The sequence below is a fragment of the Terrapene carolina genome, unplaced genomic scaffold (genome assembly GCF_002925995.2).
Source record: "Terrapene carolina triunguis isolate 2854851 unplaced genomic scaffold, T_m_triunguis-2.0 Scaffold66, whole genome shotgun sequence".
Taxonomy (NCBI): domain Eukaryota; kingdom Metazoa; phylum Chordata; order Testudines; family Emydidae; genus Terrapene; species Terrapene triunguis.
In genome coordinates this window covers 22,709,848-22,734,617 of record NW_020664417.1, presented here as the reverse complement: position 1 = coordinate 22,734,617, position 24,770 = coordinate 22,709,848, and the positions used below count along the sequence as shown (strand labels likewise).

The window sequence follows — 24,770 nt, the reverse complement described above, 5'->3', positions numbered from 1 at the left end:
TAACTATGCCAGTTGTGGGTGGGTGTTAACCATTCCTCTAGTGTGTAAGCAGTTTACCTATTTCCCTGCCTATACGGAAACAAGCTATACTGGTATAAAGCACCTTCATACCAACATAACTGTGGGAGTGGTACCACATTAGCTATATAGATTTAAAACATTACAACTTTCTAGTGTAGGAAAGCCTTACTGGTAGCTTGGCTGATGAAAAGCTGGTTTCCACTCAGGAATTGTTCTCAGCAAAGTCAAAAGACTGGTTCTTGTACATCTGTAGGGAGATGAATGAGTGGTGGACAAGGAATAAGACTTCTGTATAATGTCCAGTCAGACAAATCTAAGGCTTTCCAGAATTCTCTTATAGCTCACTAAGTATACAACAAAATAGCTCCGAATTGCAAATGGGAAGGGAGGGAGGTGGTGTGTGTGTGTGTGTGCGCGCAAAAAATAAAAAATTGGCGAGGTTGTATTTTACAATGTTGCAATGCTCTATTTTATCCATTTGAGGGCAACTGTTCACCAATGATAAAAACTCTGGGAAAAGCATGTTTTTGTTTTGTTTTGTTTTTCAACTTTCCTGTATCTGCAAATGATTAATTTAGCTCTTTATGGGGGAAAAATCACTACATCAGTACATACTTCACTTTTTTGTTTTTCTTTATTTTCTCAGTAATATTAAAGTTAACATTTCAGAACCGGGTAGCTAAAGTTACTTACCTCTAGCAGAGGATTCTGTAAAATTTCAAGCTGCTTGTTAATACAGGTAAGCCAAAATCCATTATTCTCAGAAATATCACTGTACTGTTTTTAATGTATTCTTCCTGGTCAATTAGGCTGAAAGAGTAAGCCCATTTAATATTACTTACTCAGTCAAAGGAAGTAAATTTTTCCTATAGAGCCCTATTAGTGATCCACTTTCTATTTCTTCAATTCAAAGGTAGTTCAAAGTTCTATCACTTATTATGTATCTGTATTTCAAAGTAGATTCTCTTCAGTGCTGTGTCCAGGATCTTTGTGGTTTTACAGGGTCTAACCAATACAGGATAGCATTTGATGACAAACTGAGACCAAAACTTTCAAACACAAGTGGCTGAAGTTAGGCACCAGAATCAATGTTTATGTACATAAATAGAAGTGACCTGATTTTCAAAGAAGTTCCTTTTTGATTTTAATGAGTCAATGGGAGCAGCTTTTGAAGATCAAACTACTTTCATTTATTTGCCAGCATTTTATAGCACTAAAACTCAAATTTTCAGTTTATCCCACGTATGCACATATCTAGTGGCTGGTATAAATAACACATTCCTATCAGTGTTAAGAGAGCCACCCCTTTCCATTTTCCTCTGCTTCTTTCACCCACTTATTGCTTAAATTAGATTTGTAAGATTTTCAGGCCAACAACATTCTTTTCTTTTGTGTTTGTGTAGCACTGTGGGGCCCATATACTGATTGGGTCCTCTGGATTAGTGTCCATAATATGAGAAATAAATAACATTATCTGCAGTCCAGTAGTATGTAATAAGCCTGTGAGAGTGGAAGAGAAGCAGATATGTAGAAATGGAATTGGGACAACTTGAATCAGTTCAGCTAGTCAGTATTATCCCTGAGAGAAATAACATATTCAAAAACACAACAAAACCAAAAAGAATTATACACCCACACAGCTCAGGGCTTGTCTAAACTTGAAAATTAATTAAGGTAGGGTCTGAACTGAAAGTGCAGTAGTTATTCTGAATAACTCCATCTGTGGACACTTTTTTTTCTGGAACAAGTTATTTATCTTAATCCACTCTGAAAGTGATGATGCCAGCCTCCATTGCCCACTTGTTTGAAAACTTAACAAGTGCCTTTTTGTTTTTTCCATGTTGCCCCACAGTCTTGGGTGGGACTCCCTATGAACATCAGCAAAGCTACTATATTATGCCTCCTCAAAAGTCTTTTGCCATGAGACCTACAAAAAAAATTGACAAGGCTGCTGGTGTTCAGAGACCACTGCCTATTATGCTGACCAGTATTGTCTCATTGTTTCCTTGTACTCCCCTGTCTGTATCCATCTGTTTTCTCTTGTCTTCGGCCTTGTCAACACTACACAATTTTGTCAGCAAAAGGCAGCTTTTACAAAGCTCCTTTTGGCAGCAAAACTCCGCTGTTTTGCTGACAAAATAAAACCAGCTCAACAAGAGACATAAAGCTTTTTGCGGCAAAGTTAAAATGATCGAGCATCGGTGTAGATGCTGCCGTTTGTTATACTGACATAACTGGCCTCCCCCAGTATCCCACAATGCCCTCTGTGACCGCTCTGCAGGCATGCACCCCTCATGGAAGACCATGGAAAGAGGGATTGAGAAACCTGCATCATGTGACACTGTACCTGCCCCATGAGGCATTGCAAACCCTTCCCAAAGCACCCTGTGGCCAGTTGCACAGTGGGATAGCTACCCACAGTGCACTGCTCTCTGTGTTGATGCAAGAATTGCAAGTGTGGTTGTGCTCTGCCGACACAAGGAGCATAGTGTGGATATGCAACAGCGATTTAATTAAAGTGCTTTAATTAAAGCGGCATAACTTTTGTCAACAAAACTCTGTAGTGTAGACAAGGCCTTATACTGAGATTGTAAGCTCATTGGGGCTGTGTAGTACAGCACCTAGCACAATAGGGTCTTGGTCTATGACTAGGGCTCCTACGTGCTATGGTAAAATACTACTATAACAACTAAGACCTTTTGAAAATGTCATACGCAGGTAAAACATTATTGCCTTTACATTTGTGCAGTTTTTTTAAAAGTTTGAGCTGGAAAAGTATCAGGCCTGAAGGGTTAAAGTATTACCAGAGCTCTCTTTTACTTTTAGGTTGTTAAACATCGGATGGTTGTGTATATAAGTGAGTGCGTAAAGGGACTCGTAAGATTTCTTAAGGATCATTTCACCAGGCACTGTATTTCACACAATACTAGGTTTGACTGTATTGTGATTGGTTTTTATCAACAGTGTCCTATGACGTGTTCACAGAATTAAGATAGCTGTCACAATTTTGCTCAGGAAGGTTTTTTAAATTCATGTAAAATTAAAAAAAACAAAAACAACCCAAAATATGTGTTTTAGTACAACGGATTGTCACAGAGTAGAAATGACCATGTAAACATGGTAAATCATAGCAAAAGTTTTTTTGACTAAATTTATCTTTCACTATTGAATGTTTTTATAATTTGAGTAAACTGATTACAAAAATCTGGAACATAATGGTCTGCATTGCCAGTTTTCGTGAAGAACTAGGTGATTTTGGCTGAGGCTAGAGTCAGACTTTCAATAGCATGAGAAGCTGCAGCTTTCCTGCAAGTTTCAGCCCTTTCTGAGGGGAAACCCCCTCTGATAGGTTGGCTTCCCTGCTTGCCAGTCTCCTGGGGAAGAGCAGCCATTCAGGGCTGCTGCAGGAAGCAGGCATAACTCTTCCCCTCTCTGCTCATGAGCTGACATTATTTTGACAGGATGGGAAGAGAGAGCAGAAAGAGACCAGCAGCTCAGGGTGGCTCTGGGTCTCCCCCCACCCCTCCAACCATGAAAAGTGAGTCTGCTCCTGCCTTTTCTATCTCTCCAAAACCAGACCTGGGAAAGGGGAAAAGAGGACCCCACTGCATCTGGCTTGGTTGGGGAGGAGCAGAGGTGAGGTTGAGGGGGCAGAAGTGATGTGGGCACTGATGAGAGGTGGATGACGTTAAGGTGAGAAGAACTGACATCGGAGCTAAAGGACGGTCTGATGTGGCAGAATTGATATGGGGACTACGAGACAGAATGAATTGCTGGGCTGTGACAGATGTGAAGTGAAGGGGGACACAGAATTATTAGAAATTTGGGGGCTAGGGAGAGACTGGAAAATGCCACACCTTCAGGCAGCCAGCAAGAGCTTCAGCTGTGGTGGCCAAAATCATCTTAATAAATTGGCAACACTAATTGTCTCTTGCTCATACACAAACTCCCTCTGCTCACTTTTGGGCTAATATATTTTTCGAGTTTGATTTGTGATTTTTTTAACTTTTAGGGTTGGCAATACTGGGTTTCCATGGAGATTATGGATTAGAAATAGCAACGTTGTGAGATTAGCTTTTTCTTTATTTGGTCAACAATCTTCATTTAAGCATTGAAAGTCTATAAGAAGAATCCTTTTCTTAAAGACCTGAAGGTTTTTGTGACGGGATCCCTGGGGTGCAGCCTAGGACTGTGGGACCGCTGTGCCCGCTGAACTCTCTGCAGCCTGGGCTGTCTCTCTCAATGCCTTGCTAGTGACCAGCAGCAAACCCCTCCAGGTGCTGTTATCACTCAGCACCAGGGCTGGCTCCAGGCACCAGCGGAGGAAGCACGTGCCTGGGGTGGCACATGCTAAGGGCGGCATTCCGTCCATTCTTGAGGCAGCACAGTCCAGGTGGCCCTTCAGACAAACTCACTGGTAAAGATAAACAGTTAAACAAATTTATTGACTACGAAAGATAGATTTTAAGTGATTATAAATGATAGGCAAAAAGTGAGTTACTTCTCAAAATAAAATAAAATATGAGCACGCAGTCTAAACTCTCAACCCCAGTAGACTGGGCAACATCTAGATTAAGCAGTTTTTCTCACCCCACTAGATATTACAGTTCATAGTACATAGATTTCACCCTTGAAACCTGAGCCAGTCTCCTCTGTTGGAGTCTTAAGTCTTCTCAGTGACCTTGTTGTTGCAGCATGGGGGGGGGGGCAGGAGGAAGGCCAACCATGGGCCCCATGTGTTCTGTTTTCTTCCCTCAGTCCCATGTGCTTGGAGGACACAAGTCCAGGCATGTCTGGTGGGCATTGCTGAGTTGAACAATTCCCCTGGTGTGGCCTCATGCAGGTGTGTCACTGAATTGTAACTCCCTTGTTGGACAATGGCTATTGATGTTTGTTTGACACCATGCCCCGGCGTTGGTTACTTTTCTTGCTGTTGTCTCTGGGGAGCTATCATCTGGCTGATTCCCCAATTTACAGCATGTTTTAGTGACCACCATACAATACAATCTCATAATTTCATATGCACTAAAGATTTACATATTTAGATAGAACAGTGACTTTCAGCTGATCATAACCTTTTCCCTGATACCTCACATGGAATGCTTTATATACAATATCACAATTATATACTGATAAAGAGTATGGGGATTACAAGATGCTCCCCCAAAGTATAGTATGTCACAGCTTGATACTGTGGTAACACCTGAAGTGACTCAAGACTGAATTTGCCATTTCCCTCTCAAAGGACAAGTCTTCAATTTTTCTGTAAAGTCCTTGTGTAAGTGGGTTTGGCTGTTAAAACTAAAAGCGGATGTGGTTTTTTCTTTTCTTTTCTTTTCTTTTTTCTTTTTTAATCTTATGCACCCCTTTCAGAAGATGGTGTCTTACTGATATTACATGAGAAGTCCCCCAAGCTGTTTGATTGGCAAGAGCAGTCTGCCTTCACATTAGTAGTTTATAATTCCTCTCTATACTGGGATAGCTTGCACTTCACTAAGCAGCAGAGAAGTCCAGATACTTGGCAGGAGAAGGTTGAAAGACAAAGGCAGCAGGTTGTGGGGAGCTGACTCATCTGTGTGTAATCTTTATTTTTACAAGAAATCATGCAATTTTGCTTTTAAATTTTTTAGCAATGGCCTTACATTGCTAATAGATTTGTGACTAAGCAAGAACTGTAAAATGTCAAAACCAGGAAAAGTTACCATAAACCATGGCTTGGTTCCTGTTGATCTTAAAAGTACAAAAGACCCTTTGCCACACCAAACTGTGATGAAGATATTTAGCATCAGCATCATTGCCCAGGGCCTCCCCTTCTGCCGGAGACGGGTAAGTATAGAATTCTTAAAAATCTGAAGTTGCATTGCTTGGCCTGAAATATGCCTTGTTTTGGTGATTTCTGTCCATAAAGAAGAATTTAAATGTGTAGTGCATGTTGCCTCTAGGTACTTCTCTTAGCACTTACATAATTTGATTTCAGTAATATTTGTGCTTCAGTTTGTAACTGAAAATCTACATATGTTGTCTTCAAGATATCCTGGAGCCTTGTTTTTTATTACACGTTTAATGGAACATGGCAAAGATCCTCTTTTAACAGTTAACTACGTTATATAGTATGTTGTTTGCAATTTATCTAAACTAAGTAAAATTTTTAAGTTCTCTTAAAAATAAGTGTCTGAATGTTTTATTTACAGCTTTATGCTAAAATCAATTCCATACAGTTCTGAACTACTTTGGCACATGTGACTTGTTAGATACTTAAATAGGAAAGTCAAAGATCTTAAACTAATTTAATATAAATATTTTAAAGGTATCTTAAAGTTTAATCCTAATACTTTTTCAGTTCACAATAACAGAGATAACATTTTTGCTGTTACAGAAAATAAAAATAGCATGTTACTATGTGGAGGTTGTGATAGAGTTTATATATAGACAGTCCTAGACTGTCAAACTCTTATGCTACAGCCTCAATAACTGTAATAATAGTTATTCTAAAACACATTTTATGAAGGAAAAAGTTGGGTTTTTAAAATTTTGATCCCGTTAAAAGTAATGTATGTTTTCATTTAATTTCCAAAATTAGTGAATGTTTTCCAATTTATCTGAATTTATATTATGCTTAAACTCTTCGGCTTAAATGCTACTGAGTTCACACTTTTTAAAATAAAATTAATATTTTTTCTTTTTTATTACTTCTTCAAATAAATCTACTTTTCAATAAATTTACCTCTTTTCATTACATTTCATTAGAAGTATTCCTGAAGTACTGAATAAGAATTGTTCATTTATTGAAATCAATTAAAAAAACCTTACTTTTGCAAATATGCAATTTTCATCTTGAATTTCAAGATAGGTGTTCTTTTGTTAGTAAACTTGTACATTTAATTAAGCTCAGTGGTAAAATAGTCTTTTTAGTAAGCAGTAGTCACAGAAACAAAACTGATCAATACACTTGACCAAGAAGATTGCCCAGACCCCTTATATACGGAGAACATACATTGAAAGCTAGCACGTGTACTGACCTAACGTATGCAAAATAAATAAGTAAATAAGGAAAGAAAGCTGTATTCCTACCAGTTGTATATAGTGGATTAATACATTTATATTTCAGATTTATCACATTTTATTTCACATATGATCTCAATCAGTTTCAGACCTAAGAGTGCATTGATTGAAGGGTGAATAGGAACATTTTGTGGTAAATAGGTGGTAAATTGACTTAAACTCATTTTTCGGATAGGAGTTCTTCAAAAATAGTAGACAATTGTAACTAAAAGCTGTTTGATTCATAAAATAAGCATGATAGAACACAAGTCTGTTGGCCTGTTAATTCTAATTTCTGTGTGTGCGCCTCATTAGGCTCATGTCAGCCTGGGCACTGCAGGTAAGAAAAACATACAGAGAAGTAAAAATATTTTTTATCTTTTTAGTGGCTATTTTAACATTTATTTATGCAATTTTTGAAATTGGTACCTCAAAAAGATAGTAATATTTTAGAAAAACATTTTCCACAGTGGGAGGCACAGTTTGAAGAACATATTACAAATGTGGAAAATCAGTATAAATGCATTTCTGAAAAGACACCCAACATTCCAAAGGCAGTCAACTTAAACAATCAGCTGAGTTGTTCTAACTCATATTTAAGCAGGCAGTTCAGTTAGGGTTACCATCCGTCCGGGTTTCCCCGGACATGTCCGGCTTTTGGGAATTTGTAAAAAGCTAAAAATGTCCGGGATTTCCCCCCGGACGGCTATCTAAAGACCCAAAAGCGGCTGACAGGGCAGCCGCGCCGGATTGAGCCGCTCACTTGGGGCCGCTCCGGCAGCAAAAGCCCCTCCCCAGCTTCCCCTGCAGCTTCAGCACGCCGGTAGCAAAACGGGAGCAGGAGCTGTTTGTGCCGCTACAATGCTGGGCTTCTCTAAAAATTGGGCTCTAAATTAATGTTACCATCTTTTTATAATTGTTCTTAAATCTGCCCTGTGACATTCTCTTCCATTTCAAAACCTATGCTACTTAAAAAAAAATAATAATAAAAAATCTTTCATTTTTAAGAGTTGCAACAGGAAACAGAGTTAGCATTTGTGTTATATGGCTTTAATTAATGTGTGCTACCGTTTTACCACTTTATTATTAAAGACACTGGTAAACCCTAAGAAATGTTCATGTTTTGAGATCAGAGGTCTTAACCGATGTGTAGTTGCAATTAAGCTTTTCTTGATTAAGTGAGACTTTTTCTTCTATGATGCTTCTTAAAAATAAAGAAATCAAAATTGTTTATCTTAATGCTTTTAAACTGATGATAAAACATATTGCAAATTTGTCTGCAAATATTAGTTGCTTCCAAAGTTTTTTTCAGAATAAGTGAATTTGAAATGTCAGTACTGATGCCTACAGGTTTTTTCATTGCTTGTGTGCTGTTGATTCATTCAAACTCTGACCTGACTTAACTGATAATTAGCTTTCTCCTTCTTCATACTCAAGGTTTTACCCCCCCTCCACTCAATTTTATGTCAAACTAACCAAAAAAAAATCTAAAAAATGTGTTTAGTGATCATTGGGAGTACTTCCATTATGAGATCTAACAGTTCATATCTTGTCCCTCTCTTGCATTAGTTATATTCAGCTTCTGTCAAGCAGTTTACTGTAAATGCTCATAGGATGCAACAGCTGGATTTAAAACACTTCTACCTGTAATGCCTATTTGAGACGCATTTGAAAAATAATACTCTTTTAGCATTCTTTGTGTAGCACTTGAAAATAAACAGTATCAGTATAATAGGATAGTATTAGCAAATAAAATGGAAAGCTTAATTCGTATTGCCTATTGTACCATCCCTGAAGAGATTAATGTGGTATCCTCTAAAATAGTGTGTCATTGTGGTCCCCGGTTTAATTGAAAACATCTCGTCTATAAACACTTCCTTAATGGAACTTGTTACATGATATGAACTAACAATAAAATCCTTGCACTCATTCTTTCACTTATTCTGCATATTATGTATCACTTAAATATTCAATAGGATTTAAATATGACTAATTATTAAAATTTACTTTAAAATAGTTGTGCATAATATGTGTGTTGAAAAAGCCAGTGCTATGTTTCATCTGCCGGTTGGTTCTGTTCCTCTTCTGGTTTATTTTTATGGGGGAAAATATTGCATGTTAAGTTTCAGTACAGTTGCTCTTAAATGTTGCTGTGTTGTTATTTCTAGCATATTAAGTATGGCTTTTTATACAAACTGCAATGAGTCTAAGAATGTTTTAGATTTGAGAAATTAACAACTCAACTACTACTGCATGCAAATAAACATTTTATTTCAAATGACTTAATGTAGTACTGAATTGTTGCAGAGTATGAATTAGGTGTGGACATGCTATGCGAGGTGTGTTTAACTGGAAAAATTGGATCAATAAATTCACTCATTTCCAATGCCTATTCTTTGAGAAAAAGAGTATCTCTAATGTACTGTATGTATCAATGAAAATAAGGGCATTTTATTTGGATGTTTTACTTTTTAAAAGGTATGCTACTGAAATTAGGTAACTGATAAAATCCTGATGATAAAATGCTTTACTTCATATTGGCAGCATGCAAATCACCGTGTCTGCTTAATTTAGGGCAAGATTGTGTCTGGTCCTTGTGGATGGAAAGGAGTTGCTACAAAGAGCAGCCTCCTTGTCCCTCTTATGTGCAGCCTGTGTAGGATCCAGCTACAGTTGCAGCCTCTTGCTTTAGAGGACAGCCTGGCCTGCTCGCTCCCTGCATCCCCAGATGTGAAATCCAATCCAAAGGGGATGGGGAGAGGGTGAGGCCTCCAGCCATTCACATCAATTCTCAGAGTGAGACCAGTGCAGCAGGGAAGTAGGCTGTACCTCCTGAAGAAGTTGGGTACACTGCCTCCTGCATGTCAGGAGAATTCTCTCTCTCTCCCTTCCCCTGAGGCAGAATTGTTCTCCATGCTCCCTGAGGTGATGCAGCTCCACACCTTCTCTTGTCCAGGCTGTTTGCAATTTGTAAAATCTAGCCTCAAATTGTAAACTCATATCAGAGATGTGTCTTTGTTTCAGTTTTAAAAAGTGGCCTTTTGTGACCACGTATAAATAATACAGTTTATTCATATAGTAGTAAATGTAACTTTGGTCACATACACAATCCATTCAAATTTGTGTATTAATTGAAAAAAAAGTATACATTACTTATATCAGTATTCATTGGTCTATACATTACACATGGGTTAGGCCTGCTCATTCCACCATGATAAAACAATCAGCTGCTCTGAGTTCAGATTTTCTCTGAGCTGCTATCGCACCAAATTCTGACCCCAGTTTACTGTTCCTCTACCTAAGAGAACAGATTTGTGATGAGTGCTCTTCGCTACAGAACTTCAGAGTGTGAGAACTTCCTTCTATAAAGTACTGGGAACTTGACATGAATTGGAATTGCAGTAATTTGAATCTATTGACCTTATTTTTAGAGCATGCTGAGGATCCTGTATGCTGAATCTGCAACCCTTTTGGCTTTTATCTAGTTCTTCTGTGTCAGCGTGGCCTAGTTCAGGCTGCCATTTTACCAGTGTTTCTCAGGCTTCACTCATCTGTAGAGCCATGTAATCCATACCACGAGTGCCAGTGGATCTTCAGGATTGCTTTCAGCTTCTTGAGAGTGTGTGTGTGAGTGCAGCCTAGCCCAGCCACTCTTTCTACTGGCTTTCTCAACAATGCACTAGACTAGAGCAGTCTAGTCCTCACCAGCAGTCTAGCCTTACTGTGCCAGCAGCCCATTCAAGTTGCTGATCTTCAGAAGATAAGCCTGAATTTCTCGGCATTAAAGTCATCCACATGGATGTACCAGAGCAGTTAAGCATGGAAGTCAGAAACCTTCTCTCTCCTGTCGCCCTGTGTACTCATGTATGCCTTTCCCCTATTCCATCTAAACACCAAAATTGTTTTGAAAATAAGTCTCAGTAAAGCATATATAATTCTGACCACATTAATGGATTCATAGACCATAATTACATAGGTTCATAAAGGATGGCAATCACCAAATTCTGAAATCTTCTCCAGAATTCCCACAACCACCCTGACTTTCACAACTATGAGTTTTGTTTGTGTGCTTGTTTTTCCCCCTCAAGCCTGAACGTCTGAGCCTTTAACATCAGCGATATTCTTTTGCAACTGATACATTTTCTATTAAAATGGCAGAAAGCTTCCATAACTCAAGCATGCAAGAGGAGTTAGGGGGTGGTTCACCTGATACATAGATCTCATCCTAAATTTTCTCCAAATATCTATCAGAAAGCTAATCCAATTTCTTATTAATACTATTGCCTGAATTATTTATTCAAGTTTTCTGATATCAATCGCCTTATGTTTGATGTTTTCTTGAGAGCAGATCTCAAAACTTCCAGGGAAATTGTGACATTTCAGCCTCGTTTTGTTGGCCCTCAACAAACTGCTTTTAGGACTTCACATTTGTTTTGTCACCTCTTCTATAGTAATTATGTCTGATAGGATAAGAAAATTAGGTTCCTTAACTGACCGTTTCCATTTTCATTTTTTCCATGAAAAAATATTGCTTATCCCAGGTCCTGACTAAGTGAGTGTTGCTACTGAGTTTAGTGGGCTTTGGATCAGGCCCTAGGTCAGGAGTCAGCAACCTTTCAGAAGTGGTGTGCCGAATCTTCATTTATTCACTCTAATTTAAGGTTTCACATGCCAGTAATACATTTTAATGTTTTTAGAAGGTCTCTTTCCAAAAGTCTATAATATATAACTAAACTATTGTTGTATGTAAAGTAAATAAGGTTTTTAAAATGTTTAAGAAGCTTCATTTAAAATTAAATTAAAATGCAGAGCCCCGAGGACCGGTGGCCAGGACCCGGGCAGTGTGAGTGCCACTGAAAATCAGCTTGCGTGCCGCCTTTGGCACATGTGCCATAGGTTGCCTACCCTTGCCCTAGGTATAGTCAAAAAGAACAGTGCATGACTACAAACAATTTTTTATTCCTTTTTTTGTCCTATGCCCCAAATATTTAGTGTTTCATATTTTGTATGTAAAATGGGCTTTGAAATTTTTTCCGTTAGACGAGAGTGTGGAGAAAGTCAGATACCTTGTTCTTTCTTCAGATGGGATTTAAAAAAAAAGTATGTGAAGGTCTCCAGTACAGTCTATCAGCAGATCAAATGAAAACATAAGCATGCAAAGCAACCAGTAAAAACCCTTCTGAGTGCACCAAAGTATTCTCTCTGCAAGAGGCTTCTTAGAGTCGTGTGCTGAGAAGCATAGAACTTTGTACAGTGTGATTCACAGTGCAGCCACAATGACACAAGTTCTGCATAAGCAGAGAGCGGCTGAATTTAAAGGGAAGAACTGCCTCTATCGGTGAAAAATAAGCAAATATATTCTCTGAGTAATGTCCTGACCAGTGTCTGGCCTCCCTTAGAATATAAAATTACATGTTAAGGAAACAAGTTTTCTTTTTTTTAAAACATCATATGTGTATGAATAACTAAAAATGTTCTGGTCAGCTTACTTGCATTTTAAATAAAGTGCAATCTAAGGAAAGTTAACTGAAGAAGAAATTAATCATTTTTCTTACTACATTTGTAAGGATGCGAAACACAGTGAAATATATTAGAATCAAAGGTTAATATGAAAGACTGGTTTGTAAGCCCTATGCACCACAGGCTCACCTCTTTCTCTGTTTATCTCTTAACTCCTTTTTCTCTCCCCAATCCCCATACTCTTTTTTTTTTTTTTTTTTATTTTTTTTCTTTTTTTTCCCTCCCCTATCCCCATACTCTTTTTTTTTTTTTTTTTCCCTCCTTCACAGCTAGCTACTTCTCTTTCATTCTCACGTGAAGTAACAGAACATAGATTGGCCAGAAGTGTCTCCCCCCTCCCCACAAAGAAAAGCTTCAGATTTCTTACTGTGCTCCGTATGGGACAGTGGTGGTTTCTAATGGGGTACCTCTCTTTTCTCCTCCTACCTCTGCCCTCCATTTTCTCCACACAAAAACTGTGGCTGCTATCAGCATACATTCCTCTACTTACATGCTCTGAAAGAGGGCTAGAGAGAAGGTTGAAATGGCAGTAGAAGAAAAAACAGGAAGTTTCCATGGTTCACTGTTACCATATTGAAGAAATTAATTTTTTAAAAAGCCCATCAAGGCACCTCTTGGGTTGCACACAAATGCTTTGCACCTTCTGCATATGTTGTCCAAATACTCTTGACTAGGATGAAAATTGAAGCAAAGAGCTTTCTTTAAAATTAAGATTAACTAAAATGTTTCTGTTCACAGTACAGATTAAATTAATGTTCATACCCTATACAGCAAATAACACTTTTCCATTGCAGACTATTACACAAAAAATACATTAAGAACATAATGCAGTTTGCAAAATCAAACACTAAAAATATAGGAAATTAAGGTTACCTGTGGAACCTTAAGGCATATGCATTATGATAGTCATTAATTACATGATCTCACTGTATTTTTGCTATAGAACCCCTGCACAGTGCATAGAATGGATGATGCTCACTTAATGAGCAGCTATTCAATATTTTGTTTTCTCCTCATTGTTCAATGGGTGTCTCCTCCTGCATCTTGGCTCCTCATCAGATCTGTCTCCTCTTTCCCCCACCCTCTTCACCTAGCCCCACTGGTCCTGATCTCCTTACTCAGCTAGTCCCACTTTCCACCCACTGGCTCCCTTTCCCCTCCCTCCACTGTTGCCTTCCATGGCTCCCGGTCTCGTTACCCAACCAGTACCAGTCTTCCCCACCACAGCTTCCAGTCCTAGTCTCTTCCGCCCCCAGGCTTCCTTTGTACTTATGTGCTTTGTGTTTTCATTATAGAATTACATGATTAACTATGGTAATCTTGGCTGGAACCATTGTTAAACAGGACACACACAGCTTTCTGACTTTTGTCTAGACATTAATTGCCGTTCAGCTATTTGAAAAGTTGTATAAGTAACACTTAAATTTTAGTTGGGTATATTTTTCTGCTGCTGTATCTTAGGTTGAAAAGAGCCTACACTTTAGATCTCGTGTTCCTTAAAATATTTGCTGACCAGCCAATTGGAATGAAAGGCTGTTATGTATAGGGACTGAGAGGCTTGCAGGACATAGTCATGTGTTAAGTTTGATCATATTTCAAAAAACAACTTCTCATCTTACTGCATCATAAATGGATGTAGTTTTAATAATTTAAAAAACTATGCATTTTAATAAATTTTCATGATAAACCAGGTGGTAAGTTTCATAACGATAGACTGTTGGGTATAGTATATTAAAGTAGTGATAGCCTAATCCATTAAAAAATACTACTATGCTGCATAAGAATGTATTGGACATATATGTTAGAAGAAGCTGTTAATATTGAGCAAGAAAATGCTACAGTAAATCCCAACCTTTTAATAATGTTGCTACTGGTATAATATTTAATAAAAACAGAAAACAGAGCATAATAAGGATTTTTGTGCAATATAGAGGACATAGAACCTGCCTGAACAGTCAACTTACTGAAACACTGGAATGTATAATTTTGTATATATGTGTACTTTACCAGTAAATCATCTGGGTACTTTTCCATAGATGAATTTTTGATCCTACTAATTTAATCCTTTCTATCAAAGAATCTCATTGTGGTTTACAAACATGTAATGAATTAAGCTTGGTGAGGTAGAGAAGTACCCTCATTTTACAGAGGAGTAATAGAGGCACAGATGTTTGTGACTTACAAAAGTTCTCATGCAGCAAGACCATGGCAGATTTGGAAGGAGAACCTAAACCCTTTTAGGGATTGTCTAAACAGGGAGCTATTGCTGAATATTGATTCCTGATTGACTCTTCCTAATTAACTTCATGAGGGGTCACTCTTATTCCGAAATAAGAGTGTCGTTTTCTGAAATAGCGTAATCCATTTTTTATTTTAGCCAAAAGCTGCTACATGAATTAAACTAATTTGGGGTCTGACACTCTTATTCCAGAATGTGTGTTCAGATATGGAGTTAATTAGAAAGAGTTAATCTGCTTTAAAATCACATGCTATCTTATTCTGGATGAATTTTCATGTTTAGACAAGCTCTGATTCTCTATCTTATACTTAAATTGATAAATTATGCTACTTTTCCTCCTGATTTGCCCCTTGTTGTTATTTCATATATTTTATTAAGCTTATGTATGCTATGTTGCCTTGTGTTTGTTCCATAGATATTAGGTATCATTTTGTTCACAAATTCTCGATTTCTTTAGTTAATCTATATTTCTTGCAGTATATAATAAAGGTTAAAAATCATCTTCAAAGGTTAATTTTACTCACTTAAAGCATGCTGCTTTTACCTGGTATTTTATCATTTGATAGGTTTTCTTTTGCAGTTTAAATAGTCTTGTAGGCTTGTGGATTTTTACTTTACTTGTGGATCTTATTTTTAAATGGCTATTTCAAGTCTATTGTTTGGATTACAATAATACCTAGAGTCAGCCAGCCAAGATTAGGGCCCCATTGTACTCAGCTCTGTACAAACACACACAGATAGTTTGTGCCCTGAAGAGCTTTCTACCTAATTAGAGGATGGGTGGGAGGAGAAATAGGGGCACAGACAGGTGAAATGGCATGCCTGGTGTCACACAGCAGGACCCTGCTTGACCTGGGACTAGAAACTAGGTTTTCTGAATCACAGTCCAGTGCTCTATACATTGCATCTTACTGCCTCTCTGTGCCTTGGCACTCTTCCGCTGACATTCTCTCCCTCCAAAAGACAGAAAAAGAATAGTACAACAGATGCTACAGAAGGTATTCTTGGTATTTTTGTTATTAGCCCCACGCTTTTTACACACTAACTGATTCACTATTTTGGCACACTTACTGATGGGCTTGGAAACAATGTAGTAATTTATGTTGCTTAAATTGAATCTGCATATATAGTGTTCAGAGAGTACAAATGATAGCCTTTTCCAAAGCATGTTGCTATTTATAAACCCTACCATAAAATTACTTCTCTTGATAGCAGCAGCAGCTGACAAGAATGCTTGCAATTTTGACATATTTGGTATAGCACCACAACATTCCATCTTACATTTCTACCATAACATGTTGTCAATTTCAGGTTAAACTTACTTTTTTTTTCTTTATAATCTTTTCCCCCTACAGAGTGTAGGAGAGATCCAGTTTCTGTAGCGGATGGTTTTCCTTGGGCTATGCTCTTCTAGCTAGCAAGCATAAGTTCCTCAATTGCCTAGCATGTATCCTGTGATCAAGCATGTGCACACTGCTTTTTAAAAAAAATAAAGCTTCATCTAGAAATATGTCTTTTCTCTCCTATCTTTTCACACCCAGAGCCATTCGGTTCTGTACTGGCAGCTTTAAACTTAGACTATGTGCAGGACTGGCAACCCTTCCCTTTAACGAACTTTCATAATGTAAGGATAGGATTTAGCCTATTTAGGTTTTAGGACTTCTAGAAAGTTTGTTTTTTTGTTTCTTTTTCTAGACTATTTAAATCATGAAATATATTGAAGGAACTGATTTTGTTACTTTGAGATCTTCTCAGCAATAAAATACAACTGTTATAGCAGATGCTAATTGGCTTTTACTGTTCAATGCCATAATATTTACCAGATTTTGCTCTTTACCGTATTTTTATACGTTCATCTGGTCTGAGCTGGTGCAAAGTGTTCAGTGCTGGTACCTCTTCTCTTGACCTACATGTAATCAGAACCAGATACTTGTTCAGCTTCTATTTTCTTGGGAGTGAGGGATTTCTTCCAAATGGTGGTAATCTTCTCTTTGTTTTATGTATTTAGACCTGTAAATTTGCCACTAACATAATTGCAATTCCCAGCTCATAATGATGCCAGAAATTAAGTTCAGGTTATCAAATGCAAAGATGACACATGGCAGAATGATAGTAGTGTTGAATAATAATATAAAATGGCTCGCAGTATAAACTCTCATAATCTAAATTTTAGTTTTAAACTCATGCTATAGTTTGAAATACCCTGATATTCAGAGGTCACTATCCACTATAAAAAATGACTTTGGCATTGATTGCAACTACTTGCATCTATATCAGGGCACTGAAACTCATACCAGGGACTTAAATATTAGTGAACATGATCTTTGCAATATTTGTTGTTGTATCCTTGTTGTTAACATTGTAATGCATTATCTGTCCTTCTAAAACTAGCAAGTTATTTTAGTCAGTGCTCAAGTCATATTTAATGTTGTCTGGCTTAAAATTGCAAAATGTGATTAGATGGAACACAGACTTACTGTCCTTGTTTTATTTTTTCTTTAAGCACAAAAATCAGACTGGACTAGGGGAAGGTAAAATTTAAAAAACAAAACTTCAGTGTAATCATACTGCTTTGTTTTAAGAAACTTTTACATATAGAATGAAAGAGAAATGTGGGTACATATTTGAAAAGTACATCACTCCTTATTTCCTTTTTAAAATTCTAATGTATTTAAAAGTATAGAAAACCTTATAAAACTGTTTTTTATTGTAATCTTATTGAAATTATTTTTGTTAAATAGATAATAAAAATGGCATGCCCCTCTGATTTTCTGCATTGATTTCCTTCTCATATAAAAGGTGGCCACCAAGGGGGAAAGCCTTGTTTAAGTTCTTAGTCACTGTGGCAGTCTTGTTCCAGAAAGAGAGAAGCCAGGTTGGACCACCTCAGGCCAGCTGTGAGTTGGTGATTTGTGTGTTTTGATTAGATCTGCTGCCATCAGTCAAGCCAGGTTGGTTACTGGCTACCCTAAAATCTTGTTTGATTGATTCTGAGGCTACGTCTACACTACCGTGGTAAGTTGACCTACGGTATGCAACTCCAGCTACGTGAATAACGTAGCTGGAGTTGACGTACCTTAAGTCGAGTTACCGCGCGGTTGATGGCAGAAACTCTCCTGTCAACTTACCTTACTCTTCTCGTCGGGGGTAGAGTACAGGAGTCGACTGGAGAGCAATCTGCTGTTGATTTGGCAGATCTTCACTAGACCTGCTAAATTGACCACCGGTGGATCGATCGCAGAGTGTTGATCCCGGCTGTAGGGTAGACATAGTCTTACGTGGGGCTTTATATTCAGGTAGACTATTCTCCTGTTACCTGCATCTGGCTTCATTCCTTGTCCTAAACCCACTCTTCTGTTTTTTCTTTTCTTTTCGTTTTAATTAGTTGCCTTCCAAGCTAAGTTGAAGCCACCTTTCTTCATTTTGGTATCTTACATAAAGATACACTGGTGGCTCATTGCTTAGTGCTGTGTGTATCTTGAGGTTTCTGGAATAAACTTTTGAATGGGTCAAGAAGAAATAGTTTTTCTATTCTAAAATGATGCCCCATTTGAATTTTGGCATACAGGTGAATGTTTTGCCTGTCTTGGGGATCCACACTGCATATTTTTGTGTTTAAGGCACAGTTTGCAGGCTTCATCTTGGCTTTTTCTGTTTAGGTAGAATTTGATAAAGTGCTTCTGTGGATCCTGCTTTCTGATGACATACCTTTTCAGCTGTCCACAGGCTGTGAGGAAAGGCCGGATAGCTTAAAACTATTAGTATGTGCAGGGAAATACTTCATTGTTCAACATATGGGTGGTGGGGAGGCACATCTGTATTAAAACCCAGCATAGAATGGTGATCCAGGTCACAGCATGATTCTTCAGTGCTAAGGTCAGATCAGTAGTGGTAGCCCAATAAGTCAGGTGGGACTTTTTTGCATCATTGGCTGTGATCCAGAAATACCTGTAAATTCTATATTAGTAAGGTTAAAAAAATGCTAGCAGTCAAAATTTAGCAAGGGTTATCTACTTGGTTTTAGGTTTGGTCTCTTGGTAACTTGGTTATTTAAAGAGGAAGAAGAAAAAGCCATCACCAATTTTATCTTGAGTCTTTCAGTGTCTTTTTACTAGTGGCTTAATGTTGAGAAGTGTGTGTATTTTTAAATCTATAACTATTATTTTTTTTATTTAGTTTAATACTACATCTTAAATTAAATTAGTTTCCAAAGTAATGACATGAATAGTACTGATTTACACTCCAATAGAAATGAAATGTTTTTTGCATTTTGTACAAGTTGGAATACTGAGGTTATGACCATACTGGGACCCCTGATTAAGAGCGCCTCCTCACTTGTGTTTAGGTCTGGAGTAATAGAACTACCAGGAAAACAACACAAATTAATCTACTTTTCAGGCGTGAAAGTAATCTTTCTTTCTAAAATCACATTTTTAGAAAGTAATTAGATACTCTAATCACTGTTGATTAATGGCAAAATGTGCTTTTTCCCCTGAAGAAGGTCTAGAGACTTTCAAAATTGATCAGAGCAAAGAATGGTTGAATTTTTGTTTGTCAGCTCCAAACATTTTTGAACTATTTCTGCAATTGTGATTTTTCATGTCTTTTCCATGTTTTATCATGACTGTATTCTAGTTTTTAATATTAATATATTATTGGAGAAGCAATAGCAACTTTATATTTAGATTGCCTAACACTTTCAGTATGAAATGTTTCCCATCTTTTTCAAGAGCTCTAACACCTCCATAGTTTGCATCAGTACTTTGAAATTTGGCTTTTGTGTAAGAAGGAAGGGGCTGTTTGCTGTTCTTATGAAAATACCTTTTGATTTTTGCAAGTTATAAACTGTTGGAAATAATAATTTCCTAAATTTGTTTTGCTCAGTTGTCAGTGCTAGAGGCTGACCTGCAAAATACCTCAAATTATATGAACAAAGCACATGCATTCCCTGACATCTCAGTTCAGCATGCCATGCAAATTTGAAATTCAGGGAGAGGAGGAGGTGAACCAGACAAAATGTCTGCAGCTGCCACTGAACCTTCCCCTACCCCCAATCAAAATACTCTTTGGCGTATGGGAATGTGCACTATGCTGGGGACCAGGAGAGCATGACTTACATTCTACAGGGAGGCTGCAGAAGCTGGTAATAGAACCCCGGGTTCTAATACGGTAGACCAACCGTCTGTCACTTAACCATGCTGTCACCCAGAACAAATTTGATAGGCACTCAGCTATTCTGCCTGTAAAGCAGGGCTACTTTTGTATGTGACTTATTGTTCCAGTGTGTAAAGCATTCTCTAGAGCTTATTCACCCCCCCCCCAAAAAAGGAGGGGGGGGAGGAGCAGCTCTGCCAGTTATTGTAGGTAATCATGGAGCATTTTAGGAAAATTGTGTGCTCAAGGTCCAGATTTCATACCATGATGATGAGGATGTATGCACACAGTAGAAATGAGGGTTTTTTAAATATTTTTAAATACTAGGAAATATCAGGCATACAAAAAGAATGTTATTAAGGCAAAGTCAATTACTCAAAAGTATACAAGAATTAAGGTTGCTTGTGCAGCCTTAATTGTGCTCCCTTGTGCATAAGCATTATGATATAGTCTCTACGTGATAACATATTACGGGGTTGTTGTTTTTTTTCCCACATCTGGAGTGCATGGAGCTCAGGGAATGAGGCAACTTGTGTTTTTTTTCTTCCATCCTCCTCATCCACGAATGACTATATCTACTGAACTCATCTAAAACTCCCAGCACTGAATAAGGAATTATTGATTTCCTTATTGGCTTTTCTGTGGAGCTCATCATTGTAGTATCTGCACCTAACAAACTAATTTCTTTGCAATACCCCTGTGAGAGGAGGAAGATTTTTACAGAGTAGGAGCTGAGACACAGGATTATTAAGTCCAAACTTGCAAGAGTCTCCACTAATTTTAGGTGCTTCAGTAACATAGGGAGCAATTTAGGACATCATCTTGGGCCTCGTTTGTGTGTAGTTTAAAAAAAAAAAAAGAGGTACAGACATTTAACTATTATCTCAGCTGCAAATCCTTCTAGGAAAATTGTTTCCTTTGGTTTTATTTACATCTATTGCTGTCCATTTTGTAAAGTAGCTTGAACTGCTAGTATCAAAATCATATCTGTTACGCCTGATATTTCTAAAGCCATGATTGCTAACTATTTCCTCTAATTTTGGTAGCACTCGTACTTGATCTTACTAAAATATATTCTTTAAATTTTTGCTGTATGTTTTATTAACTTGGGCAAAATAGTATTGGTCAGCCATTGCCATTGATATCTGAAATGAGTTGGTTACAATTGCTGCCATTCTTAATAATATCCTTTGTACTTTGATAGAGAATTTATGTCCCTTGAGGTTATTCAGGCATAATTATCCAAGCATAATCTGAACTGCAGAACTAATAAAATTATTCCTTGAAGAGATGTTCCCATTTAGTTTGCCCTCCAACTCACATTAGGATGGCCTCTCTTTGCATATGAATATTGAGATAAAAAATTATGAAACATCACTTAATAATTGGGTGTGTGGGAAACCCACCGGTTCTGTGGGTTTCTTAATTTAAGAACTCACTACTTAAACTTGTACAATATTAACTGAATAAATAAGGCTTTAAACTGAACTGCCTTGCAGTCTTGATTATGGAGCCAGGACTATAGCTATGTAATCTGTACACATGCTCATGTATAATTTGTGTGTGTGTGTTTATGTATTTGTACACATGTATATTTTTTCAATTTTTTATATTTGCTTTTAATGCTTGTACTTTGATCCTGAAGGCAAAACACAACTGTAACATAACCTCAAAAGGCAGAGATCTTGAAAATTAAAGTGAGAAAACTATTGGCATATATAAAGCTAATTCCCAGTGCAGTTTTCTCAGTTTTATTTCCAAGTACTCTGTCTTTTTGAGGTTAAATTCTAATTGTATTTTGCCTTCAGAATCAAAGTAAAAAAAACTTAAATCAAAATGATGAAAATTGAAACAGTGCCAGGTTTATAACTGTCATTATAAAGAACTCATGTTTATCTTGCTGAGAAAATATGTAAATGGAAACATTAAGAGTTTGATAAACTATTCTATAATATGAAGTGGTGAATTGTTATACAGTACTTTCTAATTTCATTTTTTTAAAATTTACTGGATGGAGAAATAAATGTAATTATCTATAACCGCTAACAAAATCAGAGCACTCATTAAAGTCATCATTTTCCTAATATGGAATTGACAGCCTCTGTATCTCTTGTGCTTTAGGAATGCACTGCCCAACTGCTTTATTCTTTAAATTAGCTCAGCATTATACATTGAGAACACCAGATCAGTGAGAGTTACAATACAGAGGGCATACAAATATACACTCCCTTTGAACAATACAAATATGTCAAATATTGGGTGTGGCAGTCCAAAGTATGTAATGACGAAGATCACAAAGCTGCTGTCCTATTAAAAATTTAGTATGTATGACAACCACTGTGTTTTAGAAAGAGCTCTAGTGGTTGTGTACAAATATACTAAAATCAATCTTTCCAAACTTTTAAATTCCATTGACATCACTTAGGAAATATTATTCTGTATTCTCTTACTAGATAAAGTAGTTAGCATTCAAGAACATGCAATATTAAAACTAATAGTTGTTTCATTTTTTGTCCCTCCTCATGAGGATGGTATTCAAAAGTGATGTCACGACATATTTGCATGCACTCTCAAACATCTTGGTATCTAATACTATATATTTTTTTTCTTCGGAATACAGAAAAAGACACTCATGATGTCAAAATATCAATTTCTGCCAGAATACCATTTTTGTTTTGTTTATTTTGACTTACAAAATGTGCTTATAGCTTTCAGCGGATTATGGAGATAATTCCCGTTATACTGGTATAACCATGTCCCCACTAGGGGGCTGTACTGTTTAATCTCTGTTTCTAAACAGATCTATTTAAAGAGGTACAAAAATTATGTGTAGATAAGCTGTAAGGCCTTATCTAAACTGTTTCAGGGTTTATTCGTTAAGCGGTTTGTACCAGTTTAAATAGATGGAGTTTTAAATTGATTTAGATTAACTTCTCTGGTATAGAGAAAGCTTGTACTAAAAATCCCTTCTCGGGACTTTTTCTCTTCCTTCTTATGTCATTTTTACAGTAACTTTTCAGTCAGCAGAGTTTTCCAACTGAAATAGAACCAGAATTTGTAATGTATATGTAAAAGCAGAAGGAAAAAAAAATTTCAATCCTTCTTTATACATCATAAATTACCACCCTCCGCCCCCTTTCCAGGTCAACTTTAACATAGAGTTTTTGTCCTGGATATGGAGAAAGAAGGACAGAGGACATGGAAAAGATGTGCTTTTTAGGATGCCTATCTGCTAACTTATCTCATCTGGAAACTGTCCAGCAATAACTTGTCCAGTGCTGGTCATCCATCCTTCCCTAAACTGTCCTATTTGTAGGAAGGCTTGCCATCAGCCCCTCAACCTTCCACACCTGGTCCCAGTCTTATATGAGGGTTAAGGAAAAATGGATTGTCAAGTAGCCCCAACTCCGTTCCCTGGCTTTTTTGAGGGATACCTTTTCTTTAAGTCTGTATCCAATTCAAATTTATCAGTGAAATGCCATCCTCCCCACCTGCACTGGAACAAGTATCTGCACTGGACACCTTCCACCTGCTAAGTTATGACAATTTGAATCTTACTTGCTGACCTATCCAACTAGATTCTTGAGCTGCTGTGGGGAAGGCGAAAAAAAAATCTTACCCTGGCCAATCTGGAAGTGAGCAAAAAATTCCTTCTCAGTCCCAAAAAAGGTAACTAGCACAATGTCCACAGGCACAGCAGACACCAAAACCCAGTCCTGCTCTAATCTCAGGGTTGGGAGGGTTGGATCCCCTGTCCAGGGTACGTAATGCACTCCAGCCAGGGAGAAAGGGCTTATATGACCCCATCTCAGGTATGCAGGAGCCAATGGGCTCTCAGTTCCCCTCTAACCACCCGATCAGCTAGAATGATACCTCTTCTATTACATCTCGGAACCCAAAGCATGAGGAACCTGAACTCCCGCAGTGAGACTTGGGGTGACCATGTAAAGGAGCCATAGTTCCCCTGCCTCTGAGACAGCAATGGGTGCATTAGCTTTTCCTAATCGTTGCATCAGCATAGTTTTTTTTGTAGTATATGTGATCTCAGATTTAACAAGAATGTAATTTCGTTCATTTTTTTTCTATCATCACTGTTATAACTTAATAGAAACCCTTATTTTTGATCAAGGACCATGGATAACCGACTTGGCAGATACTAGCATAATAAAGCAATCAGTTGAAATTACTTGTATCCATTTGGTTGTCTCAATACAATTTTTGTTGTTTACTTAGAACAGCAAAAACTATAGTTGTATAGGCGATTATATTGTTTTGGAAACTCAGTAAATTGTATTTCCTCAATAGTAGATTTTTTTTACTTCTGAAAATGTTTGGTAAAAATCCTCAGAGTTGACTGCATCAGGACTTCATACTTTGTGTGGAGAAATGCTTTTTCAGCTTTGTAATGTTAGTAGAATTTGTAAGGAAACCGAACGTTTACATTTTTATGGCCATGGGTAGATTTTAGGAAACTCTGTATTTGAATTAAGCAGCAAGAGATCAGTGCTAAATTCTAAGCTGAGAAATAGGCAGAATAGGAAAATATCTTTTGAAATACTGACACTTGTATCGCTGGATTTTGGGGAAAGGAGAGTATGAGGGGACTTGCTTAATTAAATCTCTGAAATGGACTTTTAGTTAGCTGAGCATTTTCAAATGCAGTGTATGTATGGTTTCTGTTCATTTATAATGGGAAAGTTTGATCTCAGATTTCAAGTGTCTTTAATTCTGTGATAATAAGAAGTGCCACATAATTGACTCTCACCACACCCAAAACACAATTTAGAAATGGACA

General features: G+C 37.4%; 1 protein-coding gene across 4 annotated transcripts in view; it reads left to right on the top strand.

Annotated features, from left to right (window-relative positions):
• FBXW7 (F-box and WD repeat domain containing 7) overlaps window positions 1-24,770 on the top strand; it is a 280,045-nt gene that overhangs the window by 157,528 nt on the left and 97,747 nt on the right. Inside the window, exon 1 of one of the 4 annotated variants that reach the window (XM_026647853.1) lies at window positions 5,539-5,847. The exons of the other annotated variants lie outside the window; for them this stretch is intronic. Coding sequence (XP_026503638.1) covers window positions 5,701-5,847 — 147 coding nt within the window. The 5' untranslated portion in view covers window positions 5,539-5,700. Of the gene's footprint in view, window positions 1-5,538; window positions 5,848-24,770 lie in introns of those variants that run through there. 4 annotated transcript variants of the gene reach the window in all.